Source organism: Tarenaya hassleriana, unplaced genomic scaffold (genome assembly GCF_000463585.1).
Source record: "Tarenaya hassleriana unplaced genomic scaffold, ASM46358v1 Cleome41, whole genome shotgun sequence".
NCBI lineage: Eukaryota > Viridiplantae > Streptophyta > Magnoliopsida > Brassicales > Cleomaceae > Tarenaya > Tarenaya hassleriana.
The window spans coordinates 216009-242081 of NW_010966933.1; the positions used below are offsets into that span (position 1 = coordinate 216009).

The window sequence follows — 26073 nt, forward strand, 5'->3', positions numbered from 1 at the left end:
TATGTGCATGATGTCATGGCGGCTATTTAACAACACTGATTGAAACTTGTTATGGTATGAAAAAGTTATATCTGCTTCTAGTATGGGCTGTGATTTGTTGTAGCTTGCAGAAACTCTCTTTCCTGCAAGCTATGATGAAGGTGTACCTAAAGATTCTCTTAGATTCTTTAACTAATTAAGATTCAGCTGGGACAGTTCAAGCAGAGGGCGGATCCACTTGATAACTCTGGGAAGCCGCTTCTTACAGCAACAGATCAGTCAAATCCATGGTGGGGACTGTTGGAAAATGCTGTGAGAGAAGCTGGCGGGAAGACTGGGAAACCTGAAATTTTCCCTGCATCAACAGATGCTCGTTATTTCCGGAGAGCTGGCTTACCTGCCATTGGATTCTCTCCCATATCAAATACCCCAAGTTTGCTTCACGACCACAATGAGGTATTTCTTTTCTTACAAACTTGATCCAAACGTAATGGAGCATCCCCCATTTTCCTCGTTGTTTTGTGGATCATAGTGTTTACAATCACCTCATAACCCAAGCTTCAACTGGAAATCCGACTCATCTCATCTCATCTCGCTTTTGTTGCAGTATCTGAGTAAAGCCGAGTACTTGAAGGGAATTGATGTGTATGCCTCCATCATCAAGGCTTATGCATCATATGTTCCACTTGAAACAGATGTTGGTGCGCGCGATGAGTTATAAGGGTCTATATCCAAACAGATCTCGCCATACAAGAGGCCGTGCTCATTGCTCCTTTTCCGGAATTACTGTGGCATGATACAAGCTATAACCTTCAATCGCTCCTCTACCACCAGTAACAAAATGTACCATAAATAAGTGACTTGAACCCATCATGCTAGGCTGTGAGTTCCGTGTAATCAGACATGCTTTGTGATGTTACGGGTTTCAGGAACAGATTGAAAGTTCTTGAAGAAACCCTCCTTTTCAGCTTGTTAATTTTCATCAGAGAAATGGCTTCTTCATATATGTCGCTGGTGCTTGACCATGTTCTCTCTCGTTCATTATCTCCCTCATAACCCAAGCGTCAACTGGAAATCCCATGCTCTATTGCATGACACAAGTCACTGCTGCCGGTAGTCGCTACAGAAGCATCATCCATACTTTGAAATGATGGTAATGGATGGGACCTCTTATCACAATAGAGCGGTTTCCACATATTCTCAGACGCGTCCTTATTCCAATAACCTTCCCACTGGGCAAGCTCATTAAGCCAAATCCCAAAGCCAGATTTTCACTGTGATGTCTCAGAGAATCACCCATCTGTTCTCCTCAAAGCGGAACTTTTTCTGATGTTGTATTTGAAGCAGTTTTTAAAATTCTTTATGAACAAGTTCTGACTATATGAATATGGGAGTTGTTCGTATTTTACCAGAAGGGTTTGAATTAACCTAAAAGATATTCTTGTGGTAATTCCTGCGGCTTGTAAAAAAATATAGTGTAACAACACTTCATATTTTTGTCCCAAAGATCCCGACTCTACTAATAAAAATGTCCACTTCTTAAAATTTGTTATATATATGTAGGTGGGAACACGGAAAAGAGTCAAATTTATCGTGACGGTAGCAAAAGTAACGGTATAGTTTAGAATGCTACGTCGCTAACACGTACACTAAGTAAAAATTTAAGGAAAAAAGTGGGATATGAAATAATCATAGTAGATGCACCAAGTGATTGATATTATCCCTCGAGGACTAGAACTTCTTGTTTTAGAGGACGAATCCGTTAAACTCCATCAACCATTAACGAGTAAGATGTAACAGTGATTGGAACAACCACTGTAGATCTGCAATAAATCACTTGGTAGGATATATTCATATCCGTCATATTACAGAGATCTCAAATGTTTAACAGTGCACAAACTCCCTATATAATGTCAGTACACAGTGCCTAATTTACATATCCAGAGCATTCTAGGGCATACACAACTTTTCTCTATCCAAATCTTCAGTGGGAAGGTCTCAAACACGGAAGACCCAAAGTCAGCTCATCCTGGCTCAGCTTCGTTCACCTCTGGAGATTCAGATGGTCTGGACTGACAGACGGGAAAAGAAAGGATTTGATGATCGGATTGGTATCTTTTATTCTTCGCGGAATCTAAAGGTATTTAACTGAAAAACAGAAATGTCAGTTGACAGGGAACTGGGAACTGGGAAGTACTAACCTGTACGTAACCCTGTCATCACTTGTTAACCGCTAAGAGATCCCAGAGCTTCTGAGGCTCATATTTAAGCTTTTTCCCATTGTTCTTCTACCGATTCCAGCGATTCCTGTTTGCATCATGGCGACAAATTCTCCATAATCGATCCTTCCGTCCTGAAACAACACAGAAAAGAGGTAAGAAAACTTGAACCATTCCAGATTTTTCCCAGCTGATGATGTCCAGGTAGTGCAGGTTTCCCACATTGTCTTGGTCGACTTCTCTGATCACGTCCTCTAGAAAGACATCACTCATTCCCTGTTCCGCACATGCTTGCTGGAGCTCATCAATTGTGATGTAACCACTCCCATCCTTGTCGAAGTACCTGAATGCTGAGAGGAGATGCTCCTCACGTTCTAATTTGTTCAGATGGATTGTTGCAGCTATAAATTCACCATAATCTATGGTCCCACTGTTGTCAACATCTGCCTGGTGAATTCCACGCATAACAGCGCGTCAGAAAGCTTTTTACTTCTCACATATTCGGACAGATCAAAACAGAATACTTACTGCCTCCATAAGGTTACGAATCTCGGTATCTTTAAGCGTAGAACCATATCTTCGTAGCCCAGCTTTGAGCTCATCAAATGTTATAGCACCACTATTATCCGTATCCATTGCCTTGAACATTTCCTTTAATCCAGCGATCTCTTCTTCGGAGAGGCTTTCAGCTATCACCTGAATAACAACAGATGGCATTTATGGGATTGTGTTCCACAAGCTGGTAAAACATCTAAAAATGCGCTAGCAACGATGCGTAAGAGTTGCAGTACTCACTCTTAAAGCCATCTGCTTTAGTTTATTCATTGCAGAGAACTGCTTGAGACGAGAAAGCACTGCAGGATCCAATGCCTTGTCCGGTGCAACTCCATTTTCACAGATCCAAGGATGGCCTGCAGAAATTCACAGGAAATATAGAAAGCCACCAGACATATGCCACTCGTGCAATGCGGGCAGAGGAAAAGGAACGGGAATTATACGTACGCAACACTTCATGGGCAGTCAATCGTTCAGAGGGCCTGGAACATAGCATACTACGGATCAAGTCTTTTCCAGAGTCAGAAATTAGCGGCCAAGGGTCAGAGTCAAAGTCAATATGTCCCTTCAATACTGCATCAAAGATCCCTTGCTGTGTTTCTAGAGTCGAACATGCAAAGGTAATATACTGTTTATTCTCTGCACATAAAACCTTAAAAAGCATCAAAGTTGTTTCATAGAGCTAAGATGTGCAGACCTGCCCAGAACGGAGGGACTCCACTCAACAGTATGTATAGTATAACGCCTGCGGTCCACACGTCAGCCTCAGGACCGTAGTGCTTGAGAAGGACCTCTGGAGCTACATAGTATGGACTTCCGACAACATCCGTGAATATTTGACCTATAAGTTGCATATGATGCGAGACAAAGCCAAAGATTATTTAGAATTGTCCTTTTATAGATTTTTTCTTAGCAAGAGAATCCCAGCTGGATCAACATTGAAAAAACTAAGTGGAAAAAGTCGCCAGAAGGGTTGTGATCTTTCCACAGTTCATCTCCAACTCTCCATAATAAGCAGAAGAAAGCAATATTGAATTGAAAATGCGGCTGAATTATCAACAAGGCCTTAGCAAAATTGTGGTGTTCACCTGGTTTGAAGAAGACAGAAAGCCCGAAATCAATGGCTTTGAGAGAGAAGTCGTCATCCCTATTAACCAGCAAGAAATTCTCCGGCTTTAAATCTCTGTGCATGACACCAAGTGAATGGCAAGCCTCAACAACACTGACAATGATCTTTATCAGCTCAGCTGCTTTCCTCTCACTGTAATGCCCTCTCTGGATGATCCTATCGAACAGTTCCCCACCAGAGCAAAGCTCCATCACTATGTGAACATACAGTGGATCCTCATAGGCACCTTTAATGGTGACAATGTTTTTGTGGCCAGCCAGATGGTGCATTATCTGAATTTCCCTTCGAACATCTTCCACATCTTCCTTGGAGACCAACTTTCGTTTGGATATTGACTTGCATGCATATTCACGGCCAGAGGAGATCTCCGTACACAGATAAGTAGTTCCGAATTGTCCTTGTCCTAGTTTATGCCCGAGCGAGAAAAGATCTCGGATGTTTGGGGTCTTGTGACCTATAACGTAGCAGGCTTGGTTCCCACTGTTACGCCTCATAATGGCTTCTTTTCGAGGGCTAAGAACTGCGTTGTTGGCCTTTGTGGGGGTCTCTTTCGCAAGCTCCTGGGCGTTGAGGCAAATAGGAGAAATACCAGAATTTGATGGATCACAGGAAGCGTTTGTCTTGTAAGTCCCTTCGGCTGGATCAAATCTCTGGTAAATCTGGTCCTTTGAAGAACCGCCACATGTATTGCCCATCAAACAATTACAAACCAATCCCTATCAGTTCACTTCCTCTCTTAAATATCCCTTGGCATCAATCTGAAACATCAAATGAAAGGAGAAAAGGTTACCATAAAGAAACAGAAGAGCCCGCTTTCCAATCATTTCCACAGCAAAAGCACATGACACAGAGACTCCCAGAAACCGACGAGAAAAACAGCAAAGAGAGGAAGGTATGGATATGGGATTACCGGGAGGAAGATAATGGGTTGAGATGCATGGATTTCAATCCCCAGATAATAAAAATGTTCCTTTTCCCCCGATGATCAATGCTGACCAGCGAACTTCTCTTCTCTGTTGAACATGGTTTTGCAATATTCTCGCCAACGTCACCCTGAGACTGTCTAAAAATACAGAGAACCAAACAATTTGATAATATTCTCAACTGCGAAAAGGAACAGAAAAGAAATAATATTTACCAACATGTCAATCTTTTTTTAGAATATACTAAAAATGCAGTGGGTTCTAGCTCGCCCTGTTTGGAATTCCACAGGGAAAAATTAATTTGAAGCAGTTTCCTTGTTCTTTGCAATCCCCCTCTCTTGTGTAACAAGTGGAAAGGGACACATCTGGACTGTAAGATAAAAAGCAAGGATATTCAAGATGTCTACCACCAGGTGAATAACCTGAGACAGTCAATTGCGGGTGAATATGAACAAGAGAATGTATAACCTGTACAAGTTCTTAGCTCCAAGCAAAGTGTCCAGAGAAGGAGAAAGGAATCGAAGGAAAGATATTATGCGATGTTTTGCAACTAGTCATACTCATACACATAGATACGAAGTCCGCAGATAGATATGTCGCAAATAAACGTTGTCTAACCAAACCTTATGAGACAGGTGATCAGAGCCCAGGTCTTTCTGATAGAACCCACCCATTAATAATAGGCCCAACAAAGTCTCAAAGCCGGAGGGTGTCCATGGTATTATATTGACTCAATTGTTCCCACATATTTCCGATGTGGGACTCTAACAATACCGCCCCCTTTAGACAGCGACGACCACGGCGCTGGCGGCTACGCACCCTTTGTGCTCCTCTCCCGCTGCGTCATCTGCATGTCCGAGGATCGGTTGGCTCTGATACCAATTTGATAGAACCCACCCATTAATAATGGACCCAACAAAGTCTCAAAGCCCATGGGTAGAACTCACCCTAAAAGCTAGCTTATTGGGGGAGGGTGCCCATGATATTATATTGACTCAATTGTTCCCACATATTTCCGATATGGGACTCTAACACTTTCCTCCTTGGATCCGCCTTTTTTCTATGCATTGGGGTTAACCGAATCAAAGTGCAATACATGCTGACATTTCAACTTTTATCTGTGTGAAACTGTCTTGGTGGATTGGAGTACAAAGAGAGAAAATAGATGATCCTATCTGTCCAAGTACATGTTTGTTATCAAGAATCTCGAATCCCAAGCTGTATGAGAGAATCTGGCCCAACTAGGAATACACGCCTCGTGGACGACTGCAACCTGAAGGTCACTGTTCCTTTATATGCTGTTCTGGGTACACCATCCTGTATATTGAGGCACAAAAATGTCAAAAGTTCCGGAGACAGTATCAGAGAGAGTACTAGAAACATTATTTCTGTGGAGTCTTTCACCTTCCATTCCTCAAAAACACCAAACTGATGCGCAACACGTTCAAAATCAGCCTGGTCTTTATAAAGAACGCGAACATCCCCCTTGGCATTTTGAGCCTTAAGGACAAGATCAGAACCATGTATTGGCTGTGCTTGCCTCACTAAGCCAGAAAAGTATTTGGTGTAATTTCCCTGTATAAAAAAAGAGCAAATTCCAATCGATTTATTCTTCAAAAGCATGTAATGGGATAAAGAAGATGATATGGTGCATTGAGTTCTGTCGATACTACCTCTGTCAGGTAACCCAAATCCATCGATTTCCAGTCAACCTTTATGACCAAAACAGAAAATCCACAGTTTCCGATATACCAAATACGGGTGAAAATCAAGGACAAAAATCATAATGGAAACAATCGGGGCTTACCTTGATATCATTTAGCTTTATAGGTTCCAGATACTGTTTGAAAAACTGACCCAAACTTGAGCCCTGCATACGAAAACGGAAAACCTGTATGAATGGCAAAGAAGAGAAAAAATGATCTGTATTGACAATGTACATACTTTACAAGGCTATGAGGTTATCCCAAATAACTTTATGGCGAAGCTGTAAATTATGGTATTCGAACTGAAAGCAGAAGACAAAATGTAGCAAGGCGAGGCCGCAGTAAGGAGAATAGAAGATGTAGAAATGTTTACATACATACATGCTCACCGAAGTTGTATGTTCTGCATACTTCAGGTCGAATAAATTGGCGACTTTTGTGGTTTTCTTTTAGTCTCAGCCAATCATCCCAGTAAGTAGAGATTTGTCAAGGAATATCATAGATCAAACAGGAATTAAGAATAAAAATTCGTCATAATTAGACAAAATTAAGCAAACAAGGATATGCCTTTGGCCATTTCGGTGATAGCTCATCCCAAGTAGCTCTTGTCAGCATCCACCCAAGGCCTGGGAAAAAATCTGAGCGATAAAGTGTATCTGCAAATCACATGAGCTAGCATAAGCAGAAAACAATAAGCTATGGCACAAGGACAAGTAAAGAGAGAAGAAGAAAAAAAGCAGAACAGAGACCAGAAAACTTACAAGGATCATGCACGAACTGCTTCTGCCCATTATCATTCCATGAAGAAACAGCCATAATGGTCCTACCACGATTTTGTATTTAGAAAGTAGTGAGTAACAAGAGACAAACCCTTTCAGTTTCTCGAAACTTAATTATAGCATCAGCATTAGCCATACTTATCCTTATCCATAAGACTTGCTGCAGCCTCAAAGTAATTAAAAAAGTCTGGAGCAATTTCCATATCATCTGTATTCAAAAGAACATATATAACCCCGTAAGCGCAACAGCTTTAAACAGAAAGGTAAACTGATAAGGATTTTAAGAAGGATAAAAAAGTTTAACCTTCTAGTATAATCACTCGGCTAAATTTATGCTTGTTAAACAACTGGTCCAATGCCCACTTGTAATGACCTGTAGAAGCCATTTTCTCAGTCATGGAACTAAGAAAGACAAGAAGAAAGGATGAACCAATCCTTACGTGCAATCTTGTAGTATGCAATCAATTCGCCAGGCCTTTCAGTCACCACTGGTTCAAAATCCAAGTGCTAAGACGAGAAAAAATCCTCTGTATCATTGATCTAAGTGACCAAAACAGTTGAATGGTAAAGAGAACCATCACACTAGATGTAAAACTCACCTGCATGTATGTAAGTTGATTATAGCTCAAAGCCTTACTCTTGACGGCTGGATTAGATCCATCCTGTCAGTAAATTAATGGAAATAGAAGAGTCCTCTTAAGACCATTTTTAAGAATAGTAAGAATAAACAACTGTATCAATAAAAAGCCATCACCCTTCCATAGTGCAAATACAGAAGCATAAGTACCTGAGATACAAAAAGTGGATACTTTGAAGCAATGGGACTTTGATATCTGTAAGAATCAAGCCACAGATGACCAAGCAACAATTAGTAACTAGACAGTCCAGTAAGACATTCTATAAGAATCAAATCACTTTAGCTTCAAACCTTAGAACTGAATTAATTGTCCTTTCAAGATAGTCAGCACGATTGCAAGCCATGATCACCACAGCAGCCAAAGGCGTCTATTGAATCCAAAACAAAACAGTTAAAAAAGTGAAAGCAATACCACAAACGTGAATCTGAAAAGAAAAAGACATTTTGTTCCCCAGACCTGTCCGCCTTCAATGAGTTTTGCTATTCCCTTTCCTAAAAGAACAAAATAAGCATTAGCACCAAAAGTTTAAAGGAAAAACAAGAAGAATAAACTTTATCATTGACGGCAACACACTTTGAAATGTCTGAAGCAGATCCTTTAGCTGCACAAGCTCTTGATGCTGGCGGCTCTTTATCTCTGCAAATACAAGTTGAATCATGCGGAAGCAGGCAAATAACATCAATCTGCTACATTTCAATAATTTCCTACCAGTAAGACATGTATGACGTGTTTTTCTCATTTTCAGAAGACTCAGGTATCAATGTCGTCTAATATTCAACAAGTTGCAATTGGAAAAGCATAACAGATACCTTCAAGAGCCACAATCCGCGTCTGTTTTATGCTTACTTCATCTATCAGAGTTCGCATTTGACTCGTACAATGGTTCTCCGATTCAATCTGCAGACATTTGATGAACAAAAGGTATGTAAAAACTATGACTATGGAGCTCTCATTCATCTTCATCACAAACTAAACAAACGACTTCAAGACTAAGATCCATGGATTTCTTCGAAACTAAAGGGGACTTCATGCAAGGCAAGAGCACCAAACCGGCTCTTAATACTACTGCAAGTTCGAAGACCAGATTGCAGGTGATGCACACATACCCAACTGGTAGGTGTAAGCAGACACTAGAAACAACTCTCTACCCAAAAACACAAGGAAAACTGGAAACGAGGACTAGTGAGATTGACTTACAGCGGTGGCTAGGCGATCTGCGTATACTGATTGCGTCTGAAAAAGCCGCATCTAAGAAAGGCGCAAAAAATACGAGAGAGCTTTAAGAATACGGCATAACTTACTGATTTGGATTCACGGATCGTCAATTAATGAGGAAGAGTGCGAAAAATCACACATTCACAGTAAATCGACGGGAACCCATCGATCTTGTTAATCGCCCGAAGAAAACAAATCAAGTCTCAAACAAGACGACAGAGATCATGAAGTTCAGCTTCACCTGGATATAGATGAACATGAGAGCTGCTGGTATCAGAAGAAATCTGAAGTCGCAAGGAATCCTCGCCATATCTCTTCCTCCGCAAAATGGTATCTGGAATAGCTTATGAATCTGAGAGATCAACGAGATCCGATCATCCCCTTTTCTTTTCTTGTTATCACTGCCAAATCAAAAGCGAAAACCTTTAAGCAGAAAAAGCTCAAAGCTCAAAGGCATAATGCTGTTCTGGAGATTCGCCGGGTTTGTAGTAACCGAGCCTCGGAGATTCATCTCTGACATACCAAGGTAGGGGTTGAAGAGTCTGCGCAGACCCACGGTCGTTCCGAAACGCCGTCGTTTTTAAGGGTAATGATTTTTTAAAGAATACTTATCCATTAATAGGCAGCTAGCGAAGATGCGGACAAGCGAGATTTCACTTGCTACACGCAATTCATCCAATAATTCTAGTCGTCTTCCGTTCACGGTGCTACCGTCCCAATTGCCTATCTTCGCAGCTCTTTGATTTCGGATTTCACCTCGTCTGGTCTCCTCGAATCGAAATTCCAAAATTCAGCTCTGAGATTCGCTGAGTTTTGCAATTATTGGTGAAAACTTTCGCCTCTTTGCGCACAATTTGATCGAAGATCAGATGGGTTTTGAGAAAGAAGCTAGCTCCTCGTCTTATACCCTCAAAATCCCGCCGGCGAGAGAAGATACCCCGCTAATCGGCAAGGGAAAACCGTTATCGAGCCAGTTCAAGACTTTTGCCAACGTCTTCATAGCCATCGTCGGCGCTGGGGTTCTGGGTCTTCCGTACGCCTTCAAGCGAACCGGATGGCTCATGGGTGTGCTGATGCTCTTCTGCGTTGCCGCTTTAACCCACTACTGTATGATGCTTTTGATTAACACCCGCCGGAAGCTTGAAGCTTTGAATGGCGGTTTCTCTAAGATCGTCTCTTTTGGGGATCTTGGATTCACCGTCTGTGGCTCCGTTGGCAGGTTTGTCGTTGACATTCTTATAACTTTGTCTCAGGCTGGGTTTTGCATTGGATATCTGATCTTCATCGGCAATACTTTAGCTAATCTCTTCAATCCCGATTCACCCACGAGCCTGAGGCACCAGATTTCAAGCTTAAGTTCTGGATTCTTGGGCATGTCCCCGAAGAGTCTCTACATATGGGGATGTTTTCCATTTCAGTTGGGCTTGAATTCGATTAAGACGCTGACGCACTTGGCTCCTCTTAGCATATTCGCTGATGTCGTTGATCTTGGAGCGATGGCTGTGGTGATTGTGGAGGATGTAATGATTTCGCTGAAGCAAAGACCTGAGGTTGTTGCATTTGGTGGAATGTCTGTGTTCTTCTATGGGATGGGCGTGGCTGTTTATGCATTCGAGGGGATCGGGATGGTTTTGCCACTTGAATCCGAGATGAAGGAGAAGGACAAGTTTGGCAAAGTCTTGGCGCTTGGAATGGGACTCATCTCCCTCATATACGGAGCTTTTGGCGTATTGGGTTACATGGCTTTCGGGGGAGATACAATGGACATAATCACTGCCAACTTGGGGCCAGGACTGATCAGCGCTCTTGTTCAGCTGGGATTGTGTGTAAACCTGTTCTTCACCTTCCCACTGATGATGAACCCTGTGTTTGAGATTGTTGAGAGACGCTTCTGGGGTGGAATGTACTGTGTGTGGCTGAGATGGGTGCTCGTCTTAGTAGTGACACTAGCTGCTCTCTTTGTGCCAAACTTTGCAGATTTCTTGTCGTTGGTGGGAAGCAGCGTATGCTGTGCATTAGGGTTTGTGCTGCCTGCGTTGTTTCATTTGATGGTGTTCAAGGAAGAACTTGGGTGGAAGCAATGGAGTCTGGATACGGGGATTGTGGTGCTGGGTGTGGTTCTTGCCGTGTCAGGAACTTGGAGTTCTCTGAGTGAGATCTTCTCCGTGAAAGTCTAAAATGTCCTGAATGAGAGGCATGTCGAGTTTTTTGTGCGTGTTTTGAGTCTCAGCACCAAGTGTGATCTGTGCCCTTTTATGGGGAGTCTGCTTTTTGTTTAGAATATGTCTGTATCTGTTGCTATTGTTTGTTGTTGTAATAAAGGTTCCCAGGTGAATCCTTGGACGTTTATGTTAAACGTTTGCACGCTTGTACCGACAAGTAAAGTATGTAACCAGACTTGGGTTTTACGATAACTTATTTCACAAGTCGGACACTTTGCCGCGTTAATGTGGTAACCATATATGTGTGATTTGGTTAGCTGTAAACATGCGGGTGAAGGCCTTCGGCCACCTGTTTACAGTCGATGAAGATGAAGCTAAGATGGTGGCACCGAAGATGCCGAAAACTGCTCATTTTTGCCTCGGGTGCGCAACAAGGACGCGTTCCATTCTTGGTGGGTATCATCAACAGGTACTGATATTGACGACCGTACCGTGAATATCAAACGTTCTAGAACGGGTTTTAGCATTGGGCCTGAAATCTGTGAGGAAGGCCTCGTTCAGCCAAGCCACGTCCTGCCGTCCACCACGTCCACGACCTCAGCGGATCCATCATTCATCACTCATCAACCCATAATGTTCAGCAAAAGAAAATAAGGAAATGTGTGTGGTTCTCTTTTTCTCAGTTGAAACTGTATGTGGTTCTAGTTACTACGAAACAACACCACGTGCGCGTTTCAAAAGTTGCCTTGCGAATTTTACTTGTAAAAGTGATCCTCCTGTCCGCCGGCGATGTGGTTGATCAGATGGGGATGAATTCTCCGTTCCTCATCTTTTTGGGGCTGGTACGTGCGCCTCTCATGTGTTATTTTGATTGACATCTCTCCTGCTTCGGATTTGTTTTTTTTTTTCGTAGGAATCTGGACAGGTTTTCACGGACGCTGTGTTGTAGCGAATTGTTCGTGTTCCATTTCTTGTTCAACGAATACGGCACAGCTCGGTTGAGTTCATTGGTTTCGTGTTTGATGTATCGCAGGTTATGCTCCGTGCTGTCCATGTCGATGGAGTGATTTTAGAGACACGAACAAGGTGCTGATAGCTCGTCTTTTGATTATGCCCTGATAGAACGTCCGGTGATCCTCCCCGTCGCCTGAAAGCTCCCCTTTTGACTATGCCCTGATTACCTTCCTGTTTCTTCCTTGATTTTTCCTTCTGCAGCCACCGAGATCTCAAAGCTTATCGGCCACTGCGTAATTGTCCTGGATGTAATACTCTACAGGTTTCACTCCCCTCTTCAAACACCAGGCTTATGAGTTTGATTCATTATATCGGACTTCCAGATCCACATGAAATTTTTCGAATCATAGTGTGCTTTCTGGGATCTGTTACATGTGATTGACACTTGAAACTAATCTACTTATGGCTTCAGGAAGTCTATGTTCCGTCTTCTGTTGCTGTCCACCACGACCCAGATCTTAAAGTAAGGGTTACTGCCCGACTTTTCCATCCTTTTAACAAACAATCATGCATCTGATGCTTCTTATGAACTTCCTATTTCAGGATGTGAGCGTCATTGCGACTTACAGTGACCATTATGGCAACATTCGGCTTGGAAGGGTGAAAATGGGGGATCTTTCAGCTTCTTGGGTTTTAGAGAGCCCCCCCGTCGGTCGTGTTGACGCCAGGGCGAAAGGTCGGCAGGTACCGGGATTCAGTTTTCTTGTTTTAGAAAGTTATATCACCATTTTTAAAAAAATAAAAAACCATATAACCAAATATATGAAGCTTGGGGAGAAAATTTTAGAGTGTAGAAGGGCTAGTTAGTTATTACTTCGGCCTTCATGTGGAACAATCATCACCTCTCGTTACCCAACATTTAATAGTTCATAGTAGCCTCTGCCTCAGTCTGATTAGTAGAATCCTTACAAAACCTAGAAAGATTGTACAAATGCCATTTGGTTCCTGGGATTTGTAATTTCAAACTTGCTCCCTTTTATCTATGTGGTTGCTGACATTGTTATGGGAATTAGGTGGTGGTACCAAGGGAACCGTTTCAAAATGGCTCTAGACTGGAAGCGACTGTCAGCTATTCAGCTCGTAATCAGCCTGGTCAAAGTGAAATCCAGTTTCCGCAACTGGAATTTACTGGCCCAGTGAAACTAAAGCGTCGGGTATCTATGAAATACTTCTATGTGTGATCACTGTTTTTTTGTTTTTAGAGTAGCCTGGGATTGTGACAATGGTACTGCCATTCAGGTCTTACGACAGGCAAGGAGAGCACAACGGATGCTGGAGTTGATTCGACGGGATAAGGAAACTGATGAGCAGATGCAAGAAGCAGCTATTGAGCGGTCGATGAACTTTGATAACTCAGTCAAGGGGAAATACAGTATCTGGAGGAGAGACTACGAAAGTCCAAACTCCGATTCAACCTTGAAGCTTATGCGAGACCAAATTATCATGGCAAAAGCATATGCAAATATTGCGAAGGCGAACAATGCGACTAATCTTTATGACTCTCTGATGCAGCATTGCAGAGAAAATTGGCATGTTATAGGAGAAGCAATCTCTGATGCAGACCTTCCCACCAGGTACTTCTGCACCTTCACCTCAGTCTTTGATTAACTATACATGCCCGATTGTCTTTGAATTTCAGCCAGTGCACTTGTGTTCTCCAGTGCACTTGATCAAGCAAAAGCTATGGGTCATGCTCTCTCACTTGCAAAAGACCAGTTATACGACTGCCATAAAGTTGCAAAAAAGTTCAGGGCCATGCTTCAGTCAACTGAAGGCCATGTAGATGGAATGAAGAAAAAGAGTGCCTTCTTAATTCAGCTTGCTGCAAAAACAGTTCCAAGGCCATTGCATTGCCTTACTCTGAAACTAGCAGCAGACTATTTCCTTCTTGGTTTTGTCAAAGAGGGTGTCGCCAAAGAAGATGCTGATAGAGAAAAGTTTGAAGATTCTTCTCTCCATCACTATGCCATCTTTTCTGATAACGTTCTGGCGACATCAGTTGTGGTCAACTCCACCATCCTGAATGCCAAGGAACCACAGAAGCATGTGTTTCATATTGTGACTGACAAATTAAACTTTGCTGCAATGAAGATGTGGTTTCTCGTCAACGCTCCTTCTGGCGCAACAATTCAAGTTGAGAACATTAATGATTTCAAGTGGCTGAATTCCTCTTACTGCTCTGTTCTAAGGCAGCTTGAATCTGCAAGGCTGAAAGAATACTACTTCAAGGCGAATCATCCTTCATCAATCTCTGCTGGCGCAGACAATCTGAAGTACAGGAATCCAAAGTATCTGTCAATGCTGAACCATCTCAGATTCTACCTTCCTGAAGTTTATCCGAAACTGGACAAGATTCTATTTCTTGACGATGACATTGTGGTGCAAAAGGACTTGGCACCTCTCTGGTCGATTGACATGCAAGGAAAGGTGAATGGTGCTGTTGAAACATGCAAGGAGAGTTTCCACAGATTCGACAAGTACCTCAACTTTTCTAATCCAAAGATCTCAGAGAATTTCAGTCCAAATGCTTGTGGGTGGGCATTTGGCATGAACATGTTCGACCTGAAAGAGTGGAGAAAGCGGAATATCACTGGGATATATCACCATTGGCAAGACATGGTAAGACCATACGTACTATTCATGGCTTAAGATGTTCCTATCTTCATGTACATGTTTAATTGACTTTTTGAAACTGTGGATTCAGAACGAGGACAGGACACTCTGGAAGTTAGGCTCGTTACCACCAGGACTGATCACTTTCTACAACCTGACGTTTCCATTGGAACGGAGCTGGCATGTACTGGGGCTTGGCTATGACCCAGCGCTCAATCAGACAGAGATAGAGAATGCAGCTGTTGTACATTACAATGGGAACTACAAGCCGTGGCTGCATTTGGCAGTCGCTAAGTATAAACCTTACTGGTCCAAGTATGTCTTGTACAATAACCCTTATCTCCATCTCTGCAACGTCAGAGAATGATGGCATTAGGCAAATGGTTGTAGTGGGAATCGTTCTTTATACGTTTTCCTAGGAGGGTAAATTCGAAAGTGAGTACACGAATGCGCTAGAGAGTACTTCTGGGTCATGACCCCTAGTGTCGGGGGTATAATTTGGTTCCCCTGGGACAAGGAGTTAGAAGCGGAGCTGGCAGAAGTGAACTGTGGAAGCAAGTTTGTCAAGAATGTAGTTGGTTTGTTTTTTGGAACAATAAAAAAAATCCTGACGGGAGGGTCATATCATCATATGTCATTTCAAGAGAAGAGGGTATTGTGTAAGAGATGAAAGCGGAAAATTGAATAGGCGTTTAACATGGGATGTGTTTGCTTGTAACAAGGAAGGAAGACCGTGCATGCATCCTCAACTACATTAATGAATGATGAGAAAAGGAGAACACTCAAACATAAAGGGATAAGCAGACAACATGGGATACCGCAGTGGCCTAATGAAGGGCTCCCACTTCTGGCAGCCACAACTCCCGTTGCTCCATCGGCATTTGATGGCAAAAACAATTTCTCAAAATATTGACAACACCACCACCAGGCGATGGAAAAGTATAATCTTTCTTTTTTCCCATTTTTTTTTTTGGAATTAAGTTCAGCCACAATATACAAGTCTCTTGTACTTCCATAACATTGAGAAATAGACTTTGTCAGTGTGAAACACTTTGGGATCATCCCGCCAATCCCTTTAAAAGATCTTTGGTCTCAAGAACCCAAGAATCGTATCATCATACAATGAGAGCCTTTAAAAGATGTTTTCTACTTCTGGACTCGGGTCCTTTTCCTATCTACTGTTGCTCCGTACCCCCAAAGACCGTTGTACCGCGTAAAGTAAGAACATATGGTATGATTCTTGGACACTGATGCAAAGTCGTCCATATAGAATATCTGCGTTCATCAGTTTGACACCGAAGAAGATGCTTCGTCTCTGTGGTGTTCCTCAATGTCTCTGTGTCGTGGCGGTGGACCAACTAAACTCAATATGACCTGGAAACCAAACATATACATGAACCACCATTAGCTCCAGCTTAAAACTCTTCTAAACCTTTCAGAATATGGACACAAAAAAAAACAGCAAGTTTTTCCATGACTGTGTCACAGTCGCACCACTTTATCTGAACTGTCATGGCTGACATATATAGTTTTGGTTTTTTAGTGTCTCGGCAACATCATGATTTTCTTAAACAAGTTGTCTCAGACCCTATAAAAGACTATTTAAGCCACCAAGACTACAAAAAAACTCTCGGGCCACGTTAGGCACAATCAAAATATGGATACTGCTTTCCCCCTCTACAGAAACAACAACACTTCCCCAACTGCCAGGAGGTGAGACAATCATTTTTTGTGCACCTACTTTTTACATGTTCAAGCTAATTTCTCTGAGACGCATCCAGCATAGGGTAGCAGATAAACCAAAGTAACTTACTGGTAAGAAAACAAGCCCATGTAAGAAGCCGATGATAACCAACGCCAGGTACATTTGAAAGTAGTAAACCTGTAAGCGTCAAAAGATCCGTTATGAAAAGACTCGATGTTCTCTGTGCCAAGGAAGATTTGCAGAAAATGAGAGAGCTACTGTCCTAACCACAAAAATCTCTGATCTTGAGAAGCAAAGCACAACCACTCCAACAAGTTTTGTGAGCGTAATCCCACTGTCCAAAAACAGAGGCAAATGCTGATATCAATGCCTCATATATATATATATAAAAGAAAGATGTTGCAGGCACTAGATCGACGTCTTTCTTCTCTTTTACGAAGTCAGAAAAGCCTCAGATCCTTGGGTATGGATTGTGTGGTCCAACGGATTATATGCAACCAATTGAAACTGAATCCATGACCTAATCTTTGAAGCATGAAATCCAAGTAATCTTTTGAAGCAACTAAACTATTGTCGTGGCATATCATAAACCCTAAAAACCTTCAGGAAAAAGCTCAAACTTGAGAAATAGTAAGCTTCAACACCTGAACACAGAAGCTCCCATCGTTCCTAATGCTTCCTTCGCTCTTTGTTCCCTATCCCCACTACTCACCTGTTTTTGAAGCAATAAAGGAGTCATAATATTTTATCGAAATTTCAGCATGTTGAAACAGATGCCTCACGAAGATGCTAAAAAAAAATTTTAGCGGATGGAATTTACTAGAAGAAAGGGAATTGTCTAAGAAAGAGACTGCTTCCTTTTGACAAAGACAATACATATTTTCCTATGTAGAGCATGAACTACATGCATGCATACCCACACACACGTTACTACTGTATACAGAAGTCATGCGGTGTGGTAATTGGCAAATGAGAACTTAATCTAAAAGCTAAGATAAGATTTGACCAGCAAATCTGACCGTTATGGTTGGTGATATCTAAACTAAGCGCCAATAAAACCACCGCTACAAATTGCTGTATGATTAGGTGCAGTAATCGTACAAGGATCAATGACTACAAACTTGTTCTTACCAGGAAGGCATGTGATATATGCACACAGAATTCTACAGCAATCCCGATTGACATTATCAGATTCACAACAGAGACTGCATTGAGTTGGATGTGCAGAACCGCCATCATACCCTGCATGATCGCATCATTATCAGTAATTATAACTGTAAGCATCAAGAATCATATGAATCAAAGGAAAAACGGTGAAGTATTATGTGGATGTTGTCAACAAAACAAGTACCATGAGATCCAAAAGTATCATCACCAACACAAGGACGATGATAGCCGAACTCCAGACACTGGAATTGAACAGAATTACAAAAAGAAAAATGAAGTCAAGACATGCACAGCTTATCAAGGATTTTCACAGTGAGTAGAAAAAGAACCAACCTGGAAGTGATAACTAAGCAGACAATGAATATAGCACCTGCCACAACAGTTAATCGGAGTTTGAAAGAGCCGCACTTTTATATAAGTTATAGCAGAAACTGAAAACTTGAAAGATCGGAAACAAACCGATTGCTATAGCAATGTTAGTCAAAGCTACTCTCCAGATATCCAGATATTGCTCGAAGAAGATGTAAAATACCGAATATGGAAAGACGTCAATCTGCATGATGAGACAGATCATTACACACTTAGAAAATTTTAAACATATTCTGTAGAAGGTGAACGACACTTGATTGTCCACCTTGAAATAACCCAGCTATTTCATTTTAAACTTCAAAATATATTAAACGTAAAAACAAAAAAGATAATATTGATCATGGAGGTCAAACCTTTAAAGAATTGGACATTCTTGAACTGAACTCCCGAGCAGCTCGGATTGCATTAACATAGTCACCCTGAGAAAACATTGCACAGACTAAAACTCAGGGTATGTTGTTTCACAGACATAGCAGGTGTTTGTCACTAACACGAGTGCCATACTTGTTTGTTGAGTGGGATGTGATATGTACGGAACTCAGATGCACGTATAATGCCACTCTCATAACCTGACAAAATCAAGTGTCCAAAAGAAGCTCAGACTTCCAAATCAAATGGAAAAAAAATCCTGTAAGTTAAAGCAGGTTTCTTCTTGGAAAAAACTGAACGCAACAGAAAACCTCTTAAATCGACGCTATTAGTGTAAGCCCCATGGCCACCCTTTGCACAGTCAGCGGATGGCAAAGCGTTAAGAAACCACGGTAGCTTCTCCCTGAATTGAGCCGTAGATGGACGATCACGGACTAAATCCAAGTGTCGAAAGCACTGCATTTGTTTACAGAGTCAGCTCTATCCTAGATATCATCTAGTGAGATAGGAAAAATTACCGTTGTACAGTCTTTACAAATCCCGTTTAGCCCACACGTATCATCCTCAGGCAAGCAGCAAGGTGGCTGGAAAATAAGAAATCAAATTAGCAAACAAAGTTTCAGAGATTCAAGATCAGTGGGTGCGAATTTTGAGATTTTTGGGTTCTCTTAATTCTTGTAGATGATTTGATTGTATCAGATAGCAAAACTTGTTTTCCTATTTCTTTCTTTCATAAGATTTCTTTGTCGTCTGACCACAATTCCCAAATAGTTTTCAATATAAGCAGCAGGAAAAGAACTGGCCTGGTCATCTGGCGGACAGTAGCTTCCATTGGTAAATTTCCGACAACAGCCAAAAGCCTCTGGTGATAACCATACAAGAAAATCATCGAGCCAAGAAGCAGCTGGTTTGGCAATGTAACTTGATTCTGCAACCTGCGATGCTCTTGATATCTGGAAGAAATGATTAAAGCGTAGGATCAAAAAATGAAACTTTGAAAGTGCAAAACCTTTTGTTTGGCCCACTTAACTCTGAACAGTACCAACTCTCGAGGAGTTGACTTGACCCAACAAACATCAAAATTAAATGTAATTTTATGATAAATTTAGTAAAGAGGAACCACATAGATTGCTGATTAAAAAAAATTATTCTGAATTGAAGATTCTTTAATATGTAACAAGAAGGTACAGAAAGCACTATGTCATAGCAAGTTCAAGAGAAATATACTCCTTCAACGATTACCTCATTTAGTAGGGAATTGGAATCGCATTGACTGATAGAACACAACTGATTTGTATGCCTTGATTCTAAGCTGCACAAAGAATCCATTCCATCATGTCTAAAACAGCCAGATTAATTTACCAGTATGCATTTGTGCCTTTTGCATGTGTGTGACAGAGACGGAGAAAATGACCTATAATTATAATCCTTCACAACAAAATACAATGGCGGCCCCACTCTGAGGTACTCTTCAAGAGAGTCAAAATAATCCTGTCAAATAAAACTCCAGATTGTGATTGAATGGAATGAGCATAAAATGAACAGAAGGAAAACAAAAGACAAATAGTTTCAGATTGGAACACTACGAACTTGAAGGTAGGAGTCCCGAGGAAGAACAATCTTCTGTTCCAAACCAGTTTCAAGCCTTGGGCATAAGGCCTGAAAGATGTAAAACAGTGGGAAGCTTGAGCTGACAGAAAAATATTACTGCGCCATATGAAAATACAGATATCAAAATCACTGGTAAAAAGGTTATACGCAAGGAAAATGGAAAAAAAAAACAGAGAGATAGCATAATGTAGTATGCAGCTTACAATGCTCGCCATGGTAAACGCCAAAAAAACAGCGACCACAACCATTTTAACACCCCAGAGACCAAGAAATGGAGCATGAACCTCCTGCAGAACAGCCGAACAATAGAAACAACAGAAATTCAGTCTAAATATGTATGTGCATGATGTGCAAATATGACGGAGAAAGTGAAACTACACTCTAGTTTCAGACATTAAATTTGCACCTTCATGTATCTCTCCAGCAACCCAGATCTTCTGTTGATAGCTGCATATATTCCATGATTAAGTTGTAAGCAAATAAAACATATAGAAAAGAAGCTCATAATAACACTCCAAACATACCGCCTACAGATTCTCCGGATGATAATGGAACTTTTACACAAGGGAAACAATCAATCCTGTTATCCTCGGCTCTTTTGGAATCGCAAACTATTAGTGCTACAAAAGCAGTGAGTTGCAGAAGGAAGTCCAGCAGAATAGCTAAAGCTGCATCCATATAGAAAAAGGTTATAACTCATGTTCTCAAAGATGGATATCAAAAAGCAACAAGGGGATATCTTATGAACCTGCAAACATGGAGAAGACACGGCATGCTGGCATTGGAACAAAAGCTCCGACAGCAAAAGCCAAGACCTCAGATAAACTTGCCAGTGTTATGGATGGACCTACTTCGACCAGAGCAAGGCTTACCCGTTCCTCTAAAGGAACACCACAAGACTGTCTTTTTACGGAGTGAACCAAAATGCACATGTTATCCACTCCGACCTGTTACATTTTGGGGAAATCATTAGTATATCCCTCAACAGATACACCCAATTTTCCACTGTTCTTACTGCAGAGGGTGAAAACAGACTTACAGCCAGGACTAGAAAAGGAATGACTTCCATTATGATCAATGTCGATTTAACTCCAAGGAAGCTGAATAAACCAACCGATCCAAGCACAGAGAGCAAGACAAGCACCACCCCCGAAAGACCGAGCAAAACCTAGAAACAGTGATATAGTTCAGTACACTATGTCAACAGATGGCAACTTCAGCAATCATTGGTCTTCTTGTGTCCCAGTTTCAGATAAATGAATGGGAATCTTTAGCTTCAAAGAGAGGTACATCTGTACTATGCGGCTTAGAGAGGAGGAATAATTTTTAAACCTTATGCAAAGCCACCTTATTCCTATGAGTAAACACTACTAAAATGCCTTTACAAGACACAAGACAGCTGAGAGGAAGATTCGATCATACCTTTGATGAAATGTAGAAAGTAGATAACAGTGGAGCATCTCCAAGTGTGATGGATATGTAAACAAACATCACCAGGTAGCTTCCCTATCCGAAGATACAAAAAAAAAAAGAATAAACAAAAGTTTATGGCATGATGCAGGAAGATGGTAAAAGATGTCTCAATTATAATTATAAACGTACAGCTATAGTTATAATGTCTGCAGTGCTTTCTCTTTTCAGCTCTTCTTCGATTGAGCTTTCAGATGAAAATGCAAGAGTCAAATTCCTAGATTGCGCCATGGGTAGCAGCTCCTCCTAACAAATTTGAAATTAAGATGATAATAATATTGCTATATCTATCAAGGAAAAAACTGCAGTATCAATTTCAACAATAGGCATGATACATATTTAAGCTATAAGAAGAAAGGCAAAGTTCAAACAGGCAAACCTTAGCTAATTGAATGAAAGACTTTTCCCATGCTACTGCCCTTGCATTCTTATTGTTATTGCTCGAATCTCCAAGGGCGTTATCAACCGGGTAGGTTACCACGAATGCAGTAGCCTGTACAGTTTCTATATGGTCAGAGAAACATACAAAAAGATAGTTTTGAGCAAGTGAACATTGTTACCTCTGAATAATTATTGCCCGAGAATCCTCCTAAGACTGCACTTGGATCAACGGGTGCTTGAAAAGCGCTCAGACACGTCTCGGACGAAGTGTAGTGCTGGAAGTTTGAAGACACGGGATTTCATAGGAAGTATTCAGTCATAGCTAAAGATATTGCAGATGTTCAATAAAGTGATTATGATGGGACTGGGTCGTATAAACAGAAGTTGTGTTACCTGGAAACAGTACTCAGCATGTTGAACTCCTCCATATTCGTCAAGATTTCCAGAATCCATCTTGAAGTACTGAAGGCAAAAAATTCAAATAAATCTGTCAGACGATAGGTGCAGAAGGTGATCAAATTTTTCTATGCAATACAAGTTTCCATGTCGACATAGCTAAGACAAAGACAGAAACCATTCTCTGTAAAGTATCTAAAACACCAACGTTCAGACTATTTTAATTCTAAATAGACCTGCAGAATACTCTGAGTAGCGCAATCAATTCCCAGAGGCTTCAAGCAAATGTCAGTCAGAGAAACCTCCGAACCTGAATAATTTCCATGGATTTGATCAACCTGTGAAAGTTGGAAAAAATAAAGAGAAACAAAGAAATAAACAGCTGACCCAAAATATCATGGTAAAGGACTTCCCATTATGATCCACTTCAACAAATCCAAGACAATTTTCCCAATACCTTCTCTTGTATGTCAAAAAGCAAAAGAATATTTTCCTCCGTCACGATACCCGGTGCCTTCCCAGTCTTGGCATCAGGAACAGTGGCTAAGATGAGCTGTTCAATTCTGTAGAACGGTGAAAGGTGGCTATCAAAGAACTTTTTCTCCTCTGCTGCCCTGCTCCCTGGACCTACCCAAAGCTATGAAACATAGAAGTGTCACAATAAAGATGTTAGCAGTATTTTGAGTGACTTCATACTTTAATCCAAATCATATTGTTCCTACATAATCATGGTGAAGCTATTTCCATACCTTCTCTGGACGTGTTTCCACCTTAAAGCGATAAAGGCCTAAACAGAGTAACATAACAATAGCCACCGACCAAAAAAGCACAAGAGATGGGTTTCTAGTAATCCATAATCCATATGCCCTGAAATAAACATTTTGAAAACATGTAAAATGTCATAACATTACTTTCTCATTTTCTTCTTTATATCATTGCCTCACAGGATATTCATGACTAAAGAAAAGAACTGAAGATGGACCTGTAAAAGTTTGCCATGTATCTTTGAACGGAAGATAGTCGAGCATGTCTCGCCACCTAAGAAGAAGTTGACTGATCATTATTTCTTTCCTTGAAGAGATTTCTTTTTTCTTTATTTTTAATCATGCAGGGTAATCCACCGCATATATATTGTACAAGGAATACAGATTTTAACCAACACTAAGATCTACCTTGACACCAAGTTTGCTGTCCTTCAATGCAGTATCAGAACTATCTTCTTCCACAGATTGCAGTAGAGGCTCTGTGCTACTTGAAGGTTGCATTGCATGTCTTCTGCGATAAAAAGTAGCCCATCCAAAGAAACAGGAGGCCATCAAAACGTATACAACTACCATCGATATTTCAATGCATCTGACCTGCAATTATAAATTGATAAAATCGAATAAAAAATCACAACAACTCATCTATGTTCTGAAGACACAATGTTTCAATATCCTAACTTCAACCTTTAGAGGACCAATTCTAATCAAGCAAGTCTCCTTTTCATGGGGTGGCGGAGGTTTAGTGTTTGAGCAAGCAGGTGACAAAGGGCAATCACCACAGGAGCAACCAAGTGATGTATCACCGCAAGAATAAATAGATACATTCATCGGCATCATTGCGGATGAATCTGGAGGGCTTGGCTTGAAATTAATGGCATACGGTGAACCGGGGAAGTCAGGTAAAGCTTTCTGACCAATGAATGTGAACCACTCTGAAAAGGCAAACTACAGATGAAACACAACATGTCCAAACAAGGAAATTGAGTTTGGCGAGCTTGGAAATAGATTGCAGGTCACCTCTGAAATTCTGAGCACCACCGCCAACAAAGTTTATCGCACGTGTATTCATAGTCCCAAACTTCACCTCTTTACATGAGTCATATAGCCCTTTTCCAAATGCATCAGTTACAAAATAGTCTATAGCATCCACTGTCAGATTTCCTTTCACCTTAAACAACAATCATAAATATTAGAAATGCAAGTCTAGCAAAAATATTAAATTGTCTAAGGACTTCATGCCAAGTTGAATTGGAGAAGCCAACCTCAGCAACCGAAGTGACATTGATGAACAAAGACTGATTTGGAGAGCACGAAAGCTCGCAGAACAGGTTTAAGAAGTTTCTCAAACATGCAGGACAGCCAACAAGAAAAGGTACAGCCTGAAAGACAGATTGAATCATGAGATGATTATAATACGACAAAGCCAGATGAGCTATCCAGGTAAGAAAAAATGCCTCCTTGGAGAAATCAAAGAGTTATCAAGAAACTATAAGAAAACAAAAGCATCCATCCCTTTGAAATTCACTGCTTGTGTGAACTATCTATCATCCATGGCTTTCTATTTGCTTATTGATCTCTATTATTGTTTTCTTTCAGATGAAACAGCAAAGAAAAGCCTCACCTGTTGAACCTGAGACCTCAAGGTATCAAACTGAGCCTCGGTACAGCAAACGTTTCCACTTATCGTTGGACATAAGCTTTGGATTTTAGCAGAAAACAATTCATCAGGCTGCAGAAATGAATTTTAGTATGATCAAGAAAAAAGGGCGTTGGTAAATAAAACCAATTAGAACAAGAGCTAACGACATTAGTCCTTCAATGTGCTGTGTTCGTGCTCTGAAATATAGCATACCTTCACAGACGGTGAACCATAAGGACAGTTAAGCACTTTGCCATCACTGCGTTCTCCACATATGTCATACATAGCACAATAATCTTTTGAATGCCTGCTACTAACCAGCAAATATTACAAGTCTAAGAGTCAATGGAAAATGTCCTATAATGAGCAGGTTAACAAGAGATACAGCAATAGCCAATGTGAAGACAGTAAGCCCATAGTGTTTACTTCCCAGAAGTGATTAAATTCATCAACTAGAAACACAGATAACAGTAGTTAGCAGATAAAAGACAGGTCCAACACGAGGCATGCCCAGAGCATAGAGAAAAAGTACCCCCGAGATCAGGTTATTCAATTGAATCAGGGAACCAAAACCCAGACATTATTCAAACCAGGGCCATGTCTCAAGTACATTACCTAAGTGCAGAGTGGGTGATGAGAAGATCCAGAGAACCAGTTTGTTCTGCCCTCGCTAAATTGGAGGAATTGATCACCTGCAACATCAGAACAACCCAGTTCAGCAACAACCATGAGAGCAACACAATACTAACAGCTCCTGAGTTATTCGGAAGAAATAAATCACAAAGGCAGCTCTTTCTAGCAAAGCCAACAAGTATTTCACATCGATTTGAAATTTGATCCCCATATACCATCAACAACAACAGTGCAAGAACTAAGGTACCCATTAATAAATGTACACACTTTCAGCCAAAAACGTCTAGTTGACCCGCGAAAGTCATCTATTTCCTCTTGTGAAGCGTAATTCGAATCGACAAACGAGACAAATTGTGGAGAAACTGGTAAGATGAATCGCAATGGTCTGGCAGAAATTGCACAAATCGTCTCGATAAAAACTGATGAACGAGGAGAAAAGGAGGATTGCCCATGAGACTAGAAAGTTTCATTGCCTGTAAGAGCATGACAGCTGCAACCAGCGTGAGACGGATCGCCATGATTTTCCTCTTCTCTTGTCTGAAAATGTAGAGGAAGAAGCAGAGAAAATCCATCATCGGTGGAAGGAGCTGCTGGTGACGTAGTTGCAAAGCAATTTGACAAAGAAAGAAAGAGTTTG

The 26073-nt window shown here is 41.1% G+C and overlaps 6 protein-coding genes across 9 annotated transcripts in view; 3 read left to right on the top strand and 3 right to left on the bottom strand.

Annotated features, from left to right (window-relative positions):
• Positions 1-985, top strand: part of LOC104824731 (aminoacylase-1) — a 2904-nt gene extending 1919 nt beyond the window's left edge. The window contains exons 4-5 of one of the 2 annotated variants that reach the window (XM_010556862.1): positions 187-435; positions 587-985. In XM_010556862.1, the coding sequence (XP_010555164.1) occupies positions 187-435; positions 587-700 (363 nt within the window). In that variant the 3' untranslated portion in view covers positions 701-985. The remainder of the gene's footprint in view (positions 1-186; positions 436-586) is intronic. The other variant, XM_010556863.1, reaches the window with a different exon arrangement.
• Positions 986-1766: 781 nt separating this feature from the next.
• LOC104824733 (calcium-dependent protein kinase 26) lies at positions 1767-5777 on the bottom strand. Of its 2 annotated transcripts, XM_010556868.1 has the most exons (9): positions 4793-5777; positions 3842-4640; positions 3451-3594; positions 3201-3353; positions 2994-3109; positions 2727-2894; positions 2421-2645; positions 2181-2332; positions 1767-2051 (listed from the first exon to the last, which is right to left on the bottom strand). In XM_010556868.1, the coding sequence occupies exons 2-8, from the start codon at positions 4575-4577 to the stop codon at positions 2213-2215; spliced, it is 1662 nt and encodes a 553-aa protein (XP_010555170.1). In that variant the 5' UTR covers positions 4578-4640; positions 4793-5777; the 3' UTR covers positions 1767-2051; positions 2181-2212. The 2 variants fall into 2 exon arrangements, 1 of the variants encoding a protein (XP_010555170.1); XR_002024588.1 differs by having other exon boundaries at positions 1767-2046; positions 2181-2645.
• A 112-nt stretch (positions 5778-5889) lies between these two features.
• Positions 5890-9740, bottom strand: LOC104824732 (alpha-1,3-mannosyl-glycoprotein 2-beta-N-acetylglucosaminyltransferase). Its single transcript, XM_010556864.2, has 19 exons — positions 9666-9740; positions 9385-9544; positions 9126-9176; positions 8738-8825; positions 8502-8564; positions 8385-8419; positions 8219-8295; positions 8078-8123; positions 7890-7952; positions 7731-7797; positions 7595-7663; positions 7429-7498; positions 7273-7334; positions 7077-7167; positions 6893-6986; positions 6613-6675; positions 6479-6517; positions 6210-6380; positions 5890-6122 (listed from the first exon to the last, which is right to left on the bottom strand). Exons 2-19 carry the CDS (start codon positions 9451-9453, stop codon positions 6003-6005), a joined length of 1338 nt encoding a protein of 445 aa, XP_010555166.1. The 5' UTR covers positions 9454-9544; positions 9666-9740; the 3' UTR covers positions 5890-6002.
• A 91-nt stretch (positions 9741-9831) lies between these two features.
• On the top strand, positions 9832-11577 carry LOC104824735 (amino acid transporter ANTL2). The gene has a single exon (XM_010556871.2). It carries the CDS (start codon positions 10013-10015, stop codon positions 11318-11320), a length of 1308 nt encoding a protein of 435 aa, XP_010555173.1. The 5' UTR covers positions 9832-10012; the 3' UTR covers positions 11321-11577.
• A 465-nt stretch (positions 11578-12042) lies between these two features.
• On the top strand, positions 12043-15562 carry LOC104824736 (probable galacturonosyltransferase 3). 2 transcript variants are annotated; one of them, XM_010556872.2, is made up of 9 exons: positions 12043-12147; positions 12339-12391; positions 12521-12581; positions 12732-12782; positions 12863-13003; positions 13333-13473; positions 13559-13893; positions 13981-14938; positions 15024-15562. In XM_010556872.2, exons 1-9 carry the CDS (start codon positions 12109-12111, stop codon positions 15297-15299), a joined length of 2055 nt encoding a protein of 684 aa, XP_010555174.1. In that variant the 5' UTR covers positions 12043-12108; the 3' UTR covers positions 15300-15562. The 2 variants fall into 2 exon arrangements, with proteins under 2 accessions (XP_010555174.1, XP_010555175.1); XM_010556873.2 differs by lacking the exon at positions 12043-12147 and adding an exon at positions 12223-12260.
• Positions 15563-15866: 304 nt separating this feature from the next.
• On the bottom strand, positions 15867-26064 carry LOC104824737 (Niemann-Pick C1 protein). The gene is made up of 38 exons (XM_010556874.1): positions 25910-26064; positions 25419-25495; positions 25017-25116; positions 24786-24893; positions 24427-24543; positions 24182-24332; positions 23849-24096; positions 23573-23758; positions 23383-23438; positions 23150-23267; positions 22858-23037; positions 22637-22738; positions 22398-22466; positions 22184-22279; positions 22003-22116; positions 21756-21869; positions 21576-21659; positions 21193-21321; positions 20902-21100; positions 20678-20821; positions 20560-20600; positions 20357-20440; positions 20133-20201; positions 19957-20033; positions 19785-19854; positions 19346-19495; positions 19061-19126; positions 18854-18998; positions 18678-18742; positions 18527-18592; positions 18264-18357; positions 18138-18174; positions 17989-18046; positions 17769-17879; positions 17282-17349; positions 16905-16971; positions 16746-16814; positions 15867-16306 (listed from the first exon to the last, which is right to left on the bottom strand). The coding sequence occupies exons 1-38, from the start codon at positions 26009-26011 to the stop codon at positions 16217-16219; spliced, it is 3921 nt and encodes a 1306-aa protein (XP_010555176.1). The 5' UTR covers positions 26012-26064; the 3' UTR covers positions 15867-16216.
• Between the last annotated feature and the right edge of the window lie 9 nt (positions 26065-26073).